We start from the raw sequence: 16,112 nt of genomic DNA on the forward strand, positions 1-16,112 counted from the left end.
GATTCCTGTCCTGACTTCCCTCCTTTTACCCTTCTCCTAACACCTAGGTTCTTATGCACATCATTTTTGGCTTATGCGTCTCACCAGCTTATATGTTCTAGACACAGGACCTGCATGTGTTTCATGTGCCATCCAGAAATTGTTCCCTGGAGACTCATTCTCCTCATGTGTTCCTCATGTGTTAAAAATGAAAGGAAAGATTAGGTAGAGAAGATAAGATTGAGAAAGGCTGAGATATTCAGGTATAAGGAGAGGAGTGTTTCTGACATTTATGAATGTTTGAGTGCAGACGAATTTCTAAATTGTCTTATTAAATAAAAAACACGGATATACACATACACTTTAATATACATATTTAGCATATAACTTCTGATGATGTGTGGCACCTGTGCTTTTACTTAAACTCAATAGCCATTTCTTACAGGCCATGAGGTTACATCAGGTAAAAAATATTTGGAGTGCATTTTGGATAAAAGGTAACATGAATTCTCAGTGTTCGGAATACCCCTGAGCCATTCATGCAGGAAAGAGAGGCCTTGTGAAGCTTGTAGTGGTTTATTTGGGGTTCATTTTCCAACATAATCTTCGGTACAAATTTGCCTACACATCATATTTTCATTGTTTGAACTCATCTCACCAGAAAAGATGGCACCTTTGAGGCACATCCTTCTAAGTGATAAGAAGAGTTCAAATAAAAGATTTGTACCTTGCAAAGCTGGGTTAGGAACTCAGTTGTGGCCTATGAGCCACGATTAATTCAACCCTTATTTTATCTGATGATGATGATGATGATGATGATGATGATGATCTGAGAGGACTTCTGTGTAAGATGATGCAATGAAGGAGAATAATAAAAAAAAAATGGAAAAACTTTAGCTGAGCTACTGCAGTCACCTGAGGAGGAAATAAACACAGGGCAGAGAGCTTGAACTTAATCTAACACATTCCCAGAGTGACAGACAGCCCTGGGAGGCAGTCCAGATAATGACTGGTGGGAAAGTGTAGACAGCAGGAATCTCAGCTCAGGCACTGAAGTGCACAGGAGAAAAAGGCAAGTCTCACCCTCACTTGCCAGGAGCAGATCTCATCAGCCAAGACTCACCTTGGAGTTTGGAAGCTCTGTGTCAGAGCTCAGCAGGTGAATCAACCTCTGGATCTACCTACCCACAATTCACTTCTGTAAAGCCTGAAAACTCAGACACTTCAGTGGTCTACTGTACAGGCAGAGGACCTATCTGTATACTCTCAAGGCATCTCCCTGCTGGAGGGATGCAGCTGTGTGTATCTAGTAGACCACTGAAGTGTCTAAGTTTTCATCCCCGAGATCTGTACTTGCTTCTCATGCTCCCAATACAAATGGGAAGCAACCTCTACCCCTAGCTAAGGCATCAGCCACCTCAAGCTGGAGAGACACGGAAGGGTGAGTTCTCAAGAGACATAGGATTGAGTTCTCAAGAGTAGGCTGCTCAATAAGGTCCTCAAATCAAACTGAAAAAGCTATCTAGGCCAAAAGGTGTACAAATCATGTTTACAGAAACAAGAAATAATGAAAAAGCAAATATAGTCTGTGGTGATTTGCATGAGAAATGTTCTCCATAAGTTCATGTAGTTGGACACTTGATTGTCAGTTGGTGATGTTGTCTGGAGAGGTTATGGACTTTTAGGACATGGAGCCTGGCTGGAGGAAATACGTACCTGGGGGTAGGCTTTCAGAGTCCACAGCCTCACCCTACTTCCAGTTTGCTCTTTCTGCTTCCTACCTGTGTATAAAGTAGTTGCTCAGTTTTCTGCTCTCATGGATTCCTTCCATGGAACCAGAAGCCAAAGAAACTTTCTTCCTTAAGTTTTCTTTGGTCACACTATTTTATCACAGCTACAAAAACTCACTGATACTCAGCCCAAAGGACTACTGACCTCACAAATGTTACAATAGATAAGATATTGGATGAATATTTCAAACTTACTAATAAAAATGACCAAAAACATAAGCAGATGCATTAGTGCAAGCACTGGACAGCAAAGTCAGAAACACTGAAGAGAAAATGAGAAAAACCAGCAACTGTAACTAGAGTTTTCCTGCCTGGCCCACAGTTAGGACAAATCTCTGTCACCCACCAGTCCCTCAGCCGCTCAGACCCAACCAAGTAAACACAGAGACTTATATTGCTTACAAACTGTATGGCCATGGCAGGCTTTGTGCTAACTGTTCTTATATCTTAAATCAAGCCATTTCTATTAATCTATACCTTGCTACGTGGCTCATGGCTTCCCGGCATCTTCACATGTTGCTTGTCATGGCAGCAGTTGGCAGTGTCTCCCTCCGCCTTCCTGTTATCTCAATTCTACTCTCTGTTAGTCCCACCTATACTTCCTGCCTGGCTACTGGCCAATCAGTGTTTTATTCATTGACCAATCAGAGCAACACATTTGACATACAGACCATCCCACAGCAAGCAATTTAAATGAAAAAGTAAGAAATGTGGAATGAAAAATTCAGCAAGAAAACTGACAACTTCTTTGTGATGTAGTCAACTGTCAAAAACATGAAATGGGAAAATAATAAGGGTTGCTCACATTACAAAATCAACAAGGTCTCAAATAAATAACTTAATAATGCAACTCAAGGTCTTAGACAAACAAGAATAAACCAAATCCCAGGGCAGCAAGCAACATGAAAAAATAAAAATCAAGACAGAAATGAATGAAATGGAGACTAAGAGAACAATGCATATAGTCAATCAAACAAAATGTTGATTCCTTGAAGAGATAAACAATACTGGACATCGCAAATTAAAATGAAACAAAGAAAGAAGATGCAGAATAGAATAGAATTAGAGATGAAAAACAGAGGTATTACAGACCCCAGGGAAGTCTTTGAGATAATTAAAGATACTTAGAATCTAACATGTATTCTAAAACTCTGGAAAATCTAGTAGAAATGGATAAATATTGAGGCATGTGTTCTACCAAAATTAAATCAAAATTAATTTAAATAGATCCATATCAAAACAGAAATATCAAAGCAATTTAAAAAAGTATCCCCACCAAGTAAAGTCCTGGACTGAGTGGATTTACGAATAACTTCTCCCAAACCTTGAAGGAAGAGCTAAAACTGTACTCCTCAAACTGTCCCACAAAATAGAAAACCTAATACAAGACTACATACAAAGGAATGGTTATCAAATATTGTCCAGGAATAATGAGGGATAATGACCTAAATAAGATGAAACTACACCTTTTGAGACAATAATGCATGCACCGCCACTGCCCTGACACTTGTGTGAAATTTAAAACCTTCTGCACAGTAAAAGAAACAATTCCCAGAGCAAAGAGACTATCTATAGAATGGGGTGAATCTATGTCAACCACTCATCCTACAGGAATTAACATTAGACTACATAAAGAATTGTGAAAATGAAACATCAAAAGAATTAACCATCTAGTCTACAATGGGCTGATGAATAGAACATGGATTTCTCAAAGGAAAAATACAAACTCCCAATAAATATTTGAAAGTATTCAACCTTCTTACCCATCATGAAATTACAAGTTAAAACTGTTTTGAGATTTCATCTCACCCCAGTCAGTATAGCTATCCACAAACAACAATAAATACTGACCAAGATGTAGAGGAAGAGGCATCCTCATATAATGACAGTGAGAATGTAAACTTGTGCAGCCCCTATGGAAGTTAGTGTGAGGGTGTCCCAAGAAAGCTGAAGACAGAGGTTGGCAAGATAGCTAAACAGGTAAAGCTGCATGTCATGCAAGGCTGGAGACCTGAGTCAGATCCTTGGAACCCATGTAAATCTGGACAGAAAGAACAAGCTCAACAAACCTGTCCTTTGACCTACACATGCACTCCCATGGCATGCGCCCCACCCCCATCATGAATACACACACACACACACAAACACACACACACACACACACACACAAATAATGATAATAATTAATTAACTAATACAATTTTAAAACTGAAAATAGAATTATTCGCTATGTGTCCTATACCTGAACGAGTAAGTCAGCATATTAGAGAGATATTTACACATCATGCCTATGACCTCTCTATTTACATTAGCAAAGAAATGAAACCAGACTACATGTCCATCAACAGATGAATGGGTAGAGGAAATGTGGCATAGGCATAATGGAATTTTATTCAGTCTTAGAGGAAAATGAAACCACTGCATTTGCAGGAAAATGAATGGAACTGGAAATCATTGTTAAGCAAAAGAAGTCAGACTCAGAAAGACCAACTCCCCAGTTTCCTCTCATATGTAAACTACAGATTTAAAATGTGGAGGGTGGTTGGGGGTGGGGGACTGAGAGTAGAAAGGGGACTGTGAAAAGAAAGAGGCCATAAGTGAGAGTGGACAGTAAGAGGAAGGGAAGGATGAGATGAATGAAGTCCATGTGATGGCGTGGGAAATCAAAGGGGAGCCTGAGAAGAAAGGGGAACAGAGGAGGGCAACAGGAAAATATGGGGAGGACAAGCGAGGAGGGAGAGGAATAAGGACAAGTACAGCAGTGATGTGTGCATGAAAATGTCCTAAGAAAACCGACTGCTTTGTATATTAAAAAGGAAAAATAAGTTGGGGAGACAAGGGCAGGAGAATCTCTGTGAGTCCAAGGCCAACCTGGTCTACATAATGAGCTCCAGCACAGCCAGGACTGTATTGACCCTGTCTTATAACACACACACACACACACACACACACACACACACACACACACACACACACACAGAAAATCTTAGTGGAATAAACACAGCCATAACTGCTTGCTTACTATTGTATGTGATTGCTTTTGAGTTGTAATAGTGACATCGGAGAATTGTGACAGAGATACCTTAAACAAATACCTAAAATACCTAGTTATTAGTCCTTCACAGGAAGTTTACTGATATTTACTATAAACTCGCCCTCTAACAGTGAGTTAAAGTCTCAGGCCCTGGGGAAAATTCCTTCAGTGGAATGTAATACAACAATGAAAATTAATTAAGGAAAGCTATTAACTTCGTGAACGTGGAGAAAACGCATAAGTTGAGTGCAAAACAGAGCTAGCTAGAGAAAAAAACAGTATTGAGTGATTTTTTCAAGGCAATACTGTGCATTGTTTAGGGACACAATGAAAACCGTGGAGCTATGCATGGAAATTAGCTATGACATTTAGAAAAATGCTTACTTTGCTGGGAGAGGAAGAAGGAAGGAATGACTGGGGAGAAGACAAAGAGAACTTCAACCATATTATTTTAACATTTTATTTCCTAAGCAGCTTGCTGTGGACTCCCGTTTATTGCGAGTCAGATATATTTAATAAAAAATGAAATTCTGTATAGGTGAGGATTTTTAACCTGTTAATCATTTCAGCACTGGCTGAGAGCTCCTACTATCCCTTTTTGTTTGTTTTGTTCCTTAATTGAGTACTTTGGACCCTTACCTACCATGAACAGTATATATATGTATATAATATATACATATATATACTGTTCCCTTTTATAAGAGTGTCAGGATAATGGGGTGATGCCCAACTTATCTACTAGTCAGTCCTTTGCACAACGGAAGCATCACCAGATGGGATGCTTCTTCATCCCAAGTACCCCACAAAGTGTCCTCAGGGTGCAGTCTTTCCTTTTAAGACTGTTTCCCTATGTACAGAGCCCAAGCTGGATTTGACTTTATAATTCTCCAGCTTCTCTAGGTCTATAATTATGGTGTGTACTACTACAGTCACGTCACAGGCTGCAATCTCTACCTTACCTGTGGGTGCTACAAATGAGCCATCTGTGGCCATGAGAAAAGACCATCTTCGCAGAGAGCAGTGAGGTGGCTCTTTTGTTTGACACCAAACGTGTCCTTGGGTTCTTGGTATCTTCCTGGTGCTTGTAGCTTAGGTAAAAGTTGACCATTTTTCTCTAGCTATTCGGAACAGCTCACTGAAGATTGTGTTTCTTTAGTTCATTCTGTTTTTATGTTCCTGCGGGACAACTTGTTTAAGAAGTGAAAACTAATAGATCAATTTATTCTTAGTAAGGTTCACATAATGTAGTAATGATAGGGAGATGAGTGGTTTTTTTGTTTTGTTTTTAAGATTTATTTAGTTTATGTATGAGTACTCTAGCTGCATGCACACTTTTATGCCAGAAGAGGGCATCAGATCCCACTACAGATGGTTGTGAGCCACCATGTGGTTGCTGGGAATTGAACTCAGGACCTCTGGAAGAGCAGCCAGTGCTCTTAACTCCTGCTGAGCCATCTCTCCAGCCCATGGGATATGAACTTTTTAATAGATTTTTTTTCAGTTTACTGTCAAAGTCCTTTGTGATCTTTGCCTTTTTGGCTAAGATGTGAACATTAATCACTTGTATAATTTACTTTCCTCATTTCATAAACAATAAAAATTTATTCGTTAGTAAAATCTATACCTCTCCCTTTTTGAAAATCTGAGTCTCTATTTTCACCTAAGATACCAACCATAACAAACAAAGTTCTTGAAAGTGATCAGGAATCACCTGTGTCTTTTTCATTTCATGATCTTTAGAATGCCAATGCCTGGCCCCAGTCCAGGCACACTAAATTACTCCTCATTTTAAATTAGTCTGCATGTGATTCTTAGGACTGTGGAAATTCAGAAAACACTTTATTTTTATTTGATGTATATAAGTGTTTTTGCCTGCATGTATATGTGTATACCACATACACATGCATGGCTGATGCTCATGTATAAGAGTATTCCACATACACGTGCATGTATGATGCTCATGAAGGCCAGGAGAGTCTCAAATTCCCTGAAGAGAGTCACAGAGAGTTGTGAACCACCATGTGGGCTGCTGGGAAAAGAACTCCTGTCCTCTGCAAGAACAACAAGTGCTCTAACCCCTGAACCATCTCTCCAGCCACTGGGAAACACTTCTTTAGAGAGAGACAGACAGACAGCTAGATAGAGAAAATGACAGAGAGATAGAGACAGAGAGAGAGCGCATGGAAATGAGTCTGCAATACAATTATTATATTTATATTAATTACATTATCAAATATTTTATATCATATACAATATGATATAAGTATATTAGAATAAAATATAATCATTATATTAATAATAGTATTATCATACTATTATTCCAGCATTCATGAGGCTGAGTTAGGAGGATGGTGAATTGAGGTCAGTCTGGGTTACATAGTAAGACCCTGTCCACTTAAAATATTCCTTAGAAATAAATGCAACCAGTAAAGTCTATAGTTATTAATAAAGCAGAAGGTGTACCTTAGGAGGAGAAATTGTACACCTTTTAGTGTTTTTTTTTTTTAAGAAAGAGAAGACTTCAAAGTATCAATTAGAACTAACTTTATAATTTTTCCTTACTTTGTTTACTCATGAAAGTTGCTGGAAAGTAACAGAAATGGAAAAACAAAAACAAAAAACAAGTTGGGGGAAGCTTCTGAAATACCAACCAGACCAAGATTCAGAAGCCAGGAGTTATTCTGTGGTGATCTTAGGTTGAAGCTGATCATGGTGCCCAAGAGATTCTGATGCTCTTGTCTATAAAACCAGAGGACCACTCATCTTTTTTGAAAGTTCTCTTTCAACGCTGTAGTAAGGAAATACATCATTCTTAAAACTTGTCTGTGTTTACTGATTCACTAGCATGATTTTATAGTATATATGAATCCAACCTGGCATTATTATTATTATTATTATTATTATTATTATTATTACCATTTACCATAAGTTCTTGGCTGCAAAGATGGTGGATTTTTTTTTTTTTTCATTTAAGATATTGTCTAGGGGCTGGAGACATGGCTCGGCGATTGAGAGCACTGGCTGCTCTTCCAGAGGTCCTGAGTTCTATTCTCAGCAACCCCATGGTGGCTCGCAACCATCTATAGTGGGATCTGATACCCTTTTTTGGAATAAGGAGTAAATGCAGATAGATCACTCATATACATAAATAAATAAATTGATCTTTTTAAAAAAGGTATTGTCTAGGTCTTCATTAATTTATTTATATTTTCCTTTTTTATTTGCATGAAATGTCTAGTTAACTTTACACAACACGGATATTTTAATACCCTTCTTACAATAACTTAACGGATTCATTAAAAGCATCTACAATATAGAGTAAAAGAACCCAAAGGCATAGCAGAAAGCAAGAAAGAAGGCATTGACAAGGCTGTTTTTTTGTATAATGCTTGTGGGTATTAGGCCACAAGGAAAAAAAAGCTCAGGAAAAGGAAGGAATTGCTGATCGTTAACGCACACGTCTTGAGGGCAGTCAATTGGCCCTCGAAAGTTCTGTTCTAGTGCTCGGAAACATCGCCGTCTTGAACTCTTCAAAATCCTTGTGTTTTGGGATTTTTAGAGGAAGAAAGAAGTCTGATTTGTGTCACGGACAATTAACCGCTAATTCAGCTCCCAAGTGTGAATGAAAAGGAGCACTAAGATCTCAGAGGTGAAGTGAGATACGGGAGGGGTTACACTGTTTAATTTAGTGCACAACTGAAATTCAAAAATTTGGGTCAGCTAGAAAGAAATGTTTCCCCCTTCCTTTTCCAAATCTGTCTTTTCTTTTCCCTGTTTGCAAAGCTCTCCATGCCCTTGCCCTTAGGAACAGCGGAGAGTCATTTGAAACGACCGAAAGCTGGAGACGAGTTTTACTTTTCAGGTCATCCAATTTAGGAGATCCAATTTCTGCGGAGGGAAGAAAAAGACTGGGTGGGGGAGGGAAACAGCCGACTCTTGGTCTTGCCCTAGGTCTACCTTCAATCCTCAACCTGACTCGCAGACACGGCCAAGTCAGGGGTTTTCCTTGAACCTCCACCACCAACCACCACCACCACCACCACCACCACCCACCACTAACAGCAGCAGCACTACCTTGTCACTCACTCCAGAGAGACACGCCCCTCTACTCTTGACCAATAGCGGGTCCCCTACCTGCATAGTAATGAGCTCGAGACCTCCCTTGACCAATGGCGCTCTGGGAGCAGGGTTAGTTTTGCATGTACCTAAGTGATTTGCATAACCCGGCGGCCGGGGGCTCCGGAGGCGAGCGTGCAACCCTAGAAGGGAAAAGGACGCCCAGAGCTGGAGCTGCGGCGGGGAGAACGCGGACAGCCGGGGTGTTTGTGAGAGCCGGGGCGGGGGCTGGGGCGCCGGGCCGGCATGGCTGGAGGCTGCGCTCCGCAACCTTGAGGAGCAGTGTGGCTGGAGGAGGCCCGGGACAGGAGGCGGCGGCGGCGGCGATGGCAGCGCGCGGCCCCGGCAGCTGCTCTGGGCCGGCCCGGCTGGCCTGAGCCACCGAGCCGCGGGGGCTGCCCGTGCGCGTCCATGGAGCAGCGGGAAGGGAGACACTGCGGAGCGCCGCGTCCTTGCGCTGCAGCGGCGGACTGCTGAAGGGAGCGAGCGCACGCGGACCGCCGAGGGACGGCGCCCGGGCCCCGAGTCCGGCAGGCCGGCCGCCCCGGGGGGCGGCGGAGGGCAACCGAGGCGAGCCGAGCGAGAGGCGCCGCGGGAGAGGCGGGCGCGGGCGGCGGCCGCAGCAATGCCGGGCCCGCTGCGGCTGCTCTGCTTCCTCGCCCTCGGGCTGCTCGGCTCGGCCGGGCCCAGCGGCGCGGCGCCGCCTCTCTGCGCTGCGCCCTGCAGCTGCGACGGCGACCGTCGGGTGGACTGCTCCGGGAAGGGGCTGACGGCCGTGCCGGAGGGGCTCAGCGCCTTCACCCAAGCGCTGTGAGTGCGGGCGACCGGGCTACGGGCTGGGGGACCCGCGGGGCGCAGCGGGGCGGAGCCAGGGCTAGACTTCAGCTTCCCAACCCCCAGCGCCCTCGGGTCCAGGGTGCACCGATCACCTGTGGATGTGTGTGGGCACATTGGCACCCTTTCCCGAAAGGTGGCCTTTTCAGACTTAGCCAGTCCGGATCTGAGCCCCGAGGAGCTTTCTCTTTCCCAGACTTTTTTGGGCGCAGTTACACACCCCTGCCCCCATCTCAAATCCCAAATGTGTCTAGGGCCAAGAAGGAGGGAGGACGCTGGAAACGCTTGTCCTTGGCAGCCTTTCACGCGACCTCTTCCCCCATGCGGCCCCCTGTTGGGCTGGCAAAACTTGGGCCATGGATGAGGGTGCCTAGAACTTGGCCTGCATTTGCCAACAAGGCACGTTCCATGGGGAAGCACCTGGATCCCCCCAGGGTTCCAGAAGGCGGAGGGAAGAAACACCTGTACCTTAGAAGGTGAATCGCTTTCCAATTTGGCCCCATCCTGCCTGTGCAGGGTAGCCCCACCCCACCCCCAGCTCAGACCCACTCGGGACTCCCTACCACACTCCGGGCACTGGGGAGGAGGGGAGATTCAGCCTTTTCTCGGCGGGAATCCTCTTACTGGATAGGCGTTTTAAAGAAGGAAGGCTGGCTTAAGCTAGAGAATGTCGGGAGAGAAAGTTCCAGAGCACACATTCAGTGCAGCCTGCAAGGTGGGCAACCTTTCATTTGAGCTGCCTGAGGTCAGGAAGAGTCACCAATGGTTCTGAGCCTCCACACCTCTTTCCTCAGAGAGCTTTCAACATCTCCTCGGGAAAGAGGAGGACTCTGAAAGAGGTGTTGGAGGTGGCGTTGGCAAATGCCAGCGATAGAAGAAGAACAGGGTAATTGAGCGAAGGGTAGCTTGCATGTCCCTTTCATCCTTCTTGTGTCGTGTCTGTCGTGTTGTGTGGCCTATTGCACGATTAAATCAGGAGCAGTGAAAGAACTGTTAGGGAGAAAGGGGCCCGAGGGGCCCTCGGGCAAAGGAAACTTCCTTTCTACCTTCAGGCTACCCAAAGAGACCTCTTAGACGTAGCTTTAAAGGAGTCGCAGATCTTAGGAAGGGAAAACTCCCTTTTAGGCAAGCCGGGACATTGCTGCCTTTCCAGGTGGGTGGTGACAAGGCATTCCGCCGGCCTTGTAGGTTGGGGATAATGAGAACTGAGGCCTGTGGCTTTGAGTATTTCGACCTAGTCTTTGTTTTTGTCTCAGTCTCAGGTGTTACTTATGCACGCATCGAAAGACCTTTTCTTTCAGTATGTCGTTTAACTTTTCACCAGAAGAGTTAACTTTGAAGCGTGCAGCGTTTTGCTCACAAGGGTATATTTGTGGAAAAGTTTGAGCGGGGCTGGGAAGTGAGGAAAAGAACTTGGTAGAGGAGATAGGCATTTACTTTCTCGAAACTCTTTGGAAACGTTAAGAGAATTCAAGCAGAAAGAGAGGTGACTTTACCTGAACCATTTGGAAGCCTTTATATAATAATAATAATAATAATAATAATAATATTTTTTTAAACTACAACTTCACTATTTAGCTGATTTGTAAAGACTGTGTTTAGCACATTCTTAAAACGTTAACAAGTAGACTTGTCCCATAAGGAAAAGGATCTGTTTTACACAGTACCTAAAACCAGAGAGTACTGTCATGTTTTATGGGAACATGCTCCTTTCTCAGAGAAACATCACACAACCTGAAGATTTCACTGGAGACAATGCAACACCCTATCTTCCTTGTGGAGCCTTAGGGAGTAACTGTGCATAGCTTGTGGTGTGGACAGATAACACTTTTCTGAACTGCTGCAGTGGTCAAATGTGGTCAATAGGTAGAGTGATTACACAGTCCGAGAACTCATTTTCCCAGTCCCCCTGCTTTTACCCTCAGAAGTATAAATGGTATATATAGACCACTCCATCTTAAAGGGTTTGGAAGGGCTGGATATTTGCTTTTAACACACCAGCTGACTGCAGAGGCAGGAGGGCCGGGTGCCTCAGATCTGCACTCTTCTCTCACAGGATAGCGGAGGATAAGCAAGGGCTTCCGTTCTGAGGTTGGTACGTTGCCGCTTCTGTGAAGCACAGTTTACACTACGAGACTAGGTCTACAGTCACTATGCCGTTGTTTACATATTCTTAATTTCTGGAGCTTGTCATTTGTGAAGTTACAAACACAAAAACAGAAGCCTTAACATGAGAGTGTAGTTGCTCAAAGTTCTTTCTTAATCCTCAGTGACTTGTCAAGTGACACCTACCTCTGAGGTGTGCGCACTACTCGCCTTGGAGACCACAGGACCTTCAGAGAGCAGGGCTTTTATTGACTCAGTCCACAGAGCCTGGTACCCTGGAGAAATTTAAAAATTCTGGAGTGAGTAAATGCGCACATAGGGCCACACTAAAGAGCTTCAGATCCAGACACTATTCCCATGAGAGCTTTCGAAACTTGGACTTCTCTGCATTTGGCCTTTTGTCCAGAATTGAGAAGGCCCCAGAGATTACATACCTGCTGCTCCTACTTTAGGCTGGTTTAAACTTGTTCAGCCAAACTATTTCCTGCTGAACGCTGCCTTATAAGACTTGGGGGACAGAAGCAGCTGCAAGCCCCAGGATCCCCGATGGAGCTCCCGCATTAATACCATTTATAGTGATTGTATTTCTGAGCAGCTATTTTGAACCCTATGTTACAATGTCTGCGGGCCTGTTGCAGTTACGTACTCTTACTAATACTCAAATTCCATTTCATTTTATCAGAAGGATTCAAGGTTATCCCTGCGTTAGTGGCGATAAAATCAGTCTTATTACCCACATTCCAAGGTTGGGGGGGGGGGTGGACGACATGGCCATGGTGGTGTGGAGGGGAGGTTTCAGTGTGTGCTTTCTGGTTCATATGTTTCTGCAACGGAGTTTGAGAACTATAGATTTGGGACACAAATTTTCATATCTACATTATGCCTGGCGCGTAACTTGAAGATGATTTTAAAAGCCTGTTTTCCTGGCTTCCTGGAGAGAGGTGGAGCTGAGCCCTTGATCATCCTTCTTTGCTCACTGCTGAGTGATTGTGTGGCCTTGGGCAAGTCATGCCGCACCATTTTGGAGTGTGTGACAGTTTCCTTATCTGTCAAAAATAAAGTCATTGCATTCCCTGGATGGTTGCTAAGCTGCTTATGCCCTGTAGAAGTTTGATGATTTTGTAATTCTTACTTGAGGATGGCAAAGCGACACGAATGTCCGAATGACCTCATGAGAAGATCTCACGAGCCCCAGAACAGTCTTCCAGTTGAAGCTGCATAAGCCTTTTTATTACCACTCACTTGGAGGAGTTCTTGTCTGTGTTTAGAAGTGTGTGTTAGGAAATTTTCCATGGAGACTTGTTGCAGAATTCATGAGTAGCAAGGGCGCTTTGCTAGGGTAGAATAGCCCTGATTGTTTCCTGTGTGTATGGCTTAACACTTGGAAAAGAAAATCACTCTGTTTCACTAATTTGGATACTGTACAAAAAGTTACTCAATGTCCTCCCTTCCATGTAATTAGTCATAGCTCAGACCTTCACAGTGAGAATATTCTGTACCTGAGCGGATTTATCAAGCCTTCTTTATGGAACTGATGGTTACCTGAAGGGCTTGGAAGTAGTTTTTAAAGACCCAGTGGCTTTTTCTTCTCCCTTTATTAGTATCATCTCGGATTCTTATCCAAGATGTGTTTTCTTCAGTATACCACACATCTTCTTTTACAGATATCAGTTGAAAGTATTTTCTTCTTCTAACTTCCAGTATCTAGTGTGTATTCCATAACAGGTCAAATCAGTAATCAGTGTCTGAATGTTCATATTTTTATTAGTAGTAAAATTGGATATCTTTTTTATTTCCTAATACCCTTCAAATTTCAATGTTAGAGATATGTTAGTTTTGTGCCAAAAGTGTACTTCAGAGAAAGATCAATATCTGAACATCTTGCAGCTTGGATCCTTTATTTTACAAACTGGGGAACCTCTGTGCTCTTTAGCTAGCCCAGAGGAAAGTGCATTCTCTGGGAAACATGAGGAGCTGGGTTCCAGATCTGTCAATAATTCACTGCAGTAACCTTGAATGAGTCATGTGCCTAACCCTTCAGGGCTCTAATTTTTACAGTCTGGAAAAACAGAGACAACAGACACTCTTATTGACAAGAGTTTTCTTTCTATTTAATGTAAATAATTTTCAGTGAATTGGGGCTTCAGGGACTTGTATATGCTAGGCAGGCACTCTATCACAAAGCTATACCCATTAGCTCAGAATTTTGATTTTTATGAATTTCTTGAGGCAGTGGTGTGAAGAGAAGTGATGGGGACCCTCTCATCTACCCAGTAGATTTTACACTTGTCCAGTTCAACTGGAGTACGTCCATGGAATAGGGTATCCATGTCTCCCCAAGCAGTGATGTGTTAGCTATTGCCTGAACAGTACTGAGAATTTATGCCAGGGATTTACTTACTCCATACTTCTGAAGGCTTGCTGTAACCAATAATAGTTCACAATTTCCAGTTTAACTGACTGCTGTGCCAGTTTTGGTGTCACAGGTATTTACTGTCCATGTAGTTGGCTCTTAGCTTTAGAATTGTAAGGTAACATTTGACAGCTTAATCTCTCAGGAAAGATCAAAGATCTGTCTTAGTAGGTGGATCCAGGCAAGTTTAGGCATTTTCTTAGCCTCTGCCTTTGTCAGTCTGTCTCTCAGATTTGTATTTTAGTCATCTTTATAATGGTTGAAAACACTGACAGCCTGCCAGTTTGGATTTTAGTTTCTGGTCTCCTTGATTTGAGCTTATTCTATTCTCATTCATTCTCATTCTCTCTCTCTCTCTCTCTCTCTCTCTCTCTCTCTCTCTCTCTCTCTCTCTCTCCCTCCCTCTCTTCCTCTCTCCCTCTCTCCCTCTCCCTCCCTCTCCTCTCTCCTCTCTCTTCTCTCTCTCCTCTCTCGTGTTTTAGTAATGGATATTAGACTATATAGTAGCTTTCACCTCTCCTTTGGACTTCATTGAAGCCTGCAGAACATAAAATTGTAAGAATCATTTGGTGAATCATAGAGGCTGAGACCGACTCTTACTTTTGACTCTATAAACATGTAATGCAGGGATTGAGAAGGCACAGTACTGGTTCCTATACCTGGGAACCAATTCATGGTAACAAAAATACTTTATTGGGCTGTTAATATAATATTAATAATATAATAGTTTAAAAGTTAAATCCCACCAAATATGTCTTCAACTTTGAAAAAATGTAAGTAAGCCAACATTCATGATAGGACATCATGGGTCTTTCCATCTGGAAAAGTAGATGTTAAAGTTTTAAGTTTATAAATTATAAATTATAATTATCAAGGTTGCTCCTTAAAAGTAATGGATGGTCCATATTTGACAGTGTCAAAGTTTGTTTTCAATAAATGAAAAAAGAGAATTTTGGGGTTTTTTTGGTACCTCTCCTTAGTGAAGTGTGATTTTTGTAAAAGCTTGACTGAAGGTGATAAAATGCTCCAATTTTAAATACTGGCAATGAAGAAAAAAAATCTAGGGCATGCAGCCAATCAGTACTCTTACACAATGGCTAATTTGTCTGCCTTCTTGACATTTCTTTTGTATCTTGAAGCACCTGATGGTCAAACTGCACATCAGGTATCAGCCTGTTGTTTGAAAGTGAGCAGGTTCCTAACCTGAGTTAAAAAAAGTCTTAGAGTGAGAGACCGTGATTTTATAGTTTGTAGGTGTTTAATGGTGTTTAAACTTTCTAAAGACTGTAGCAAGATCAGACATCCCTTTTAAATAGTACTGTGTATGTGTGTGCAATATGCACTGTGTTGATTCACAGAGACAAATTTACTAAACTTTGTATGTGGCTATTTACTTATTTTTTTTTTTTTTGCAAGATTCTTAAAGTACTGAGGTATTGTATGCCACAGCTGGGCAATTAAAGCTTCTAATGTTTAGGTTGCTTATTTTTAGTTTTTAAAATATGGTTTTATATTAATTTTTTTTTAACTTGTCATAAAGTCACAATAGCTAGGTTCTCCCAAACCACCATATTTGGTATCAAGCGCCTTGTTTGTTTATTTATTCACTTTGCCTCTTTAGGTGCAAGTGGTTAAAGTTTGGGAAAGACTTTTACCAGTCTGGGCCCAAGAAATGAATGTTCAAATGTTTTAAGTATATTCATGTATTCATTTCTTAGCTTTTTGTATTGGAAGGTCTTATGAGCAAACAAAACACTGAATCATGCACCTGGGGTAGCATATTGTCCCATCGAATATGAAAATATCTCCTCAGGGAATGTTAGCCGAAGATATTTTAGGA

The 16,112-nt window shown here is 42.4% G+C and overlaps 1 protein-coding gene across 1 annotated transcript in view; it reads left to right on the top strand.

The window, feature by feature from the left end:
• The first annotated feature begins 9,059 nt into the window (after window positions 1–9,059).
• The window catches only part of Lgr4 (leucine rich repeat containing G protein-coupled receptor 4), a 98,762-nt gene continuing 91,709 nt past the window's right edge, over window positions 9,060–16,112 (top strand). The window contains exon 1 of the mRNA XM_076570254.1: window positions 9,060–9,729. Within this exon, the coding sequence (XP_076426369.1) occupies window positions 9,545–9,729 (185 nt within the window). The 5' untranslated portion in view covers window positions 9,060–9,544. The remainder of the gene's footprint in view (window positions 9,730–16,112) is intronic.

This window comes from Peromyscus maniculatus, chromosome 4 (genome assembly GCF_049852395.1).
Source record: "Peromyscus maniculatus bairdii isolate BWxNUB_F1_BW_parent chromosome 4, HU_Pman_BW_mat_3.1, whole genome shotgun sequence".
Taxonomy (NCBI): Eukaryota; Metazoa; Chordata; class Mammalia; order Rodentia; family Cricetidae; genus Peromyscus; species Peromyscus maniculatus.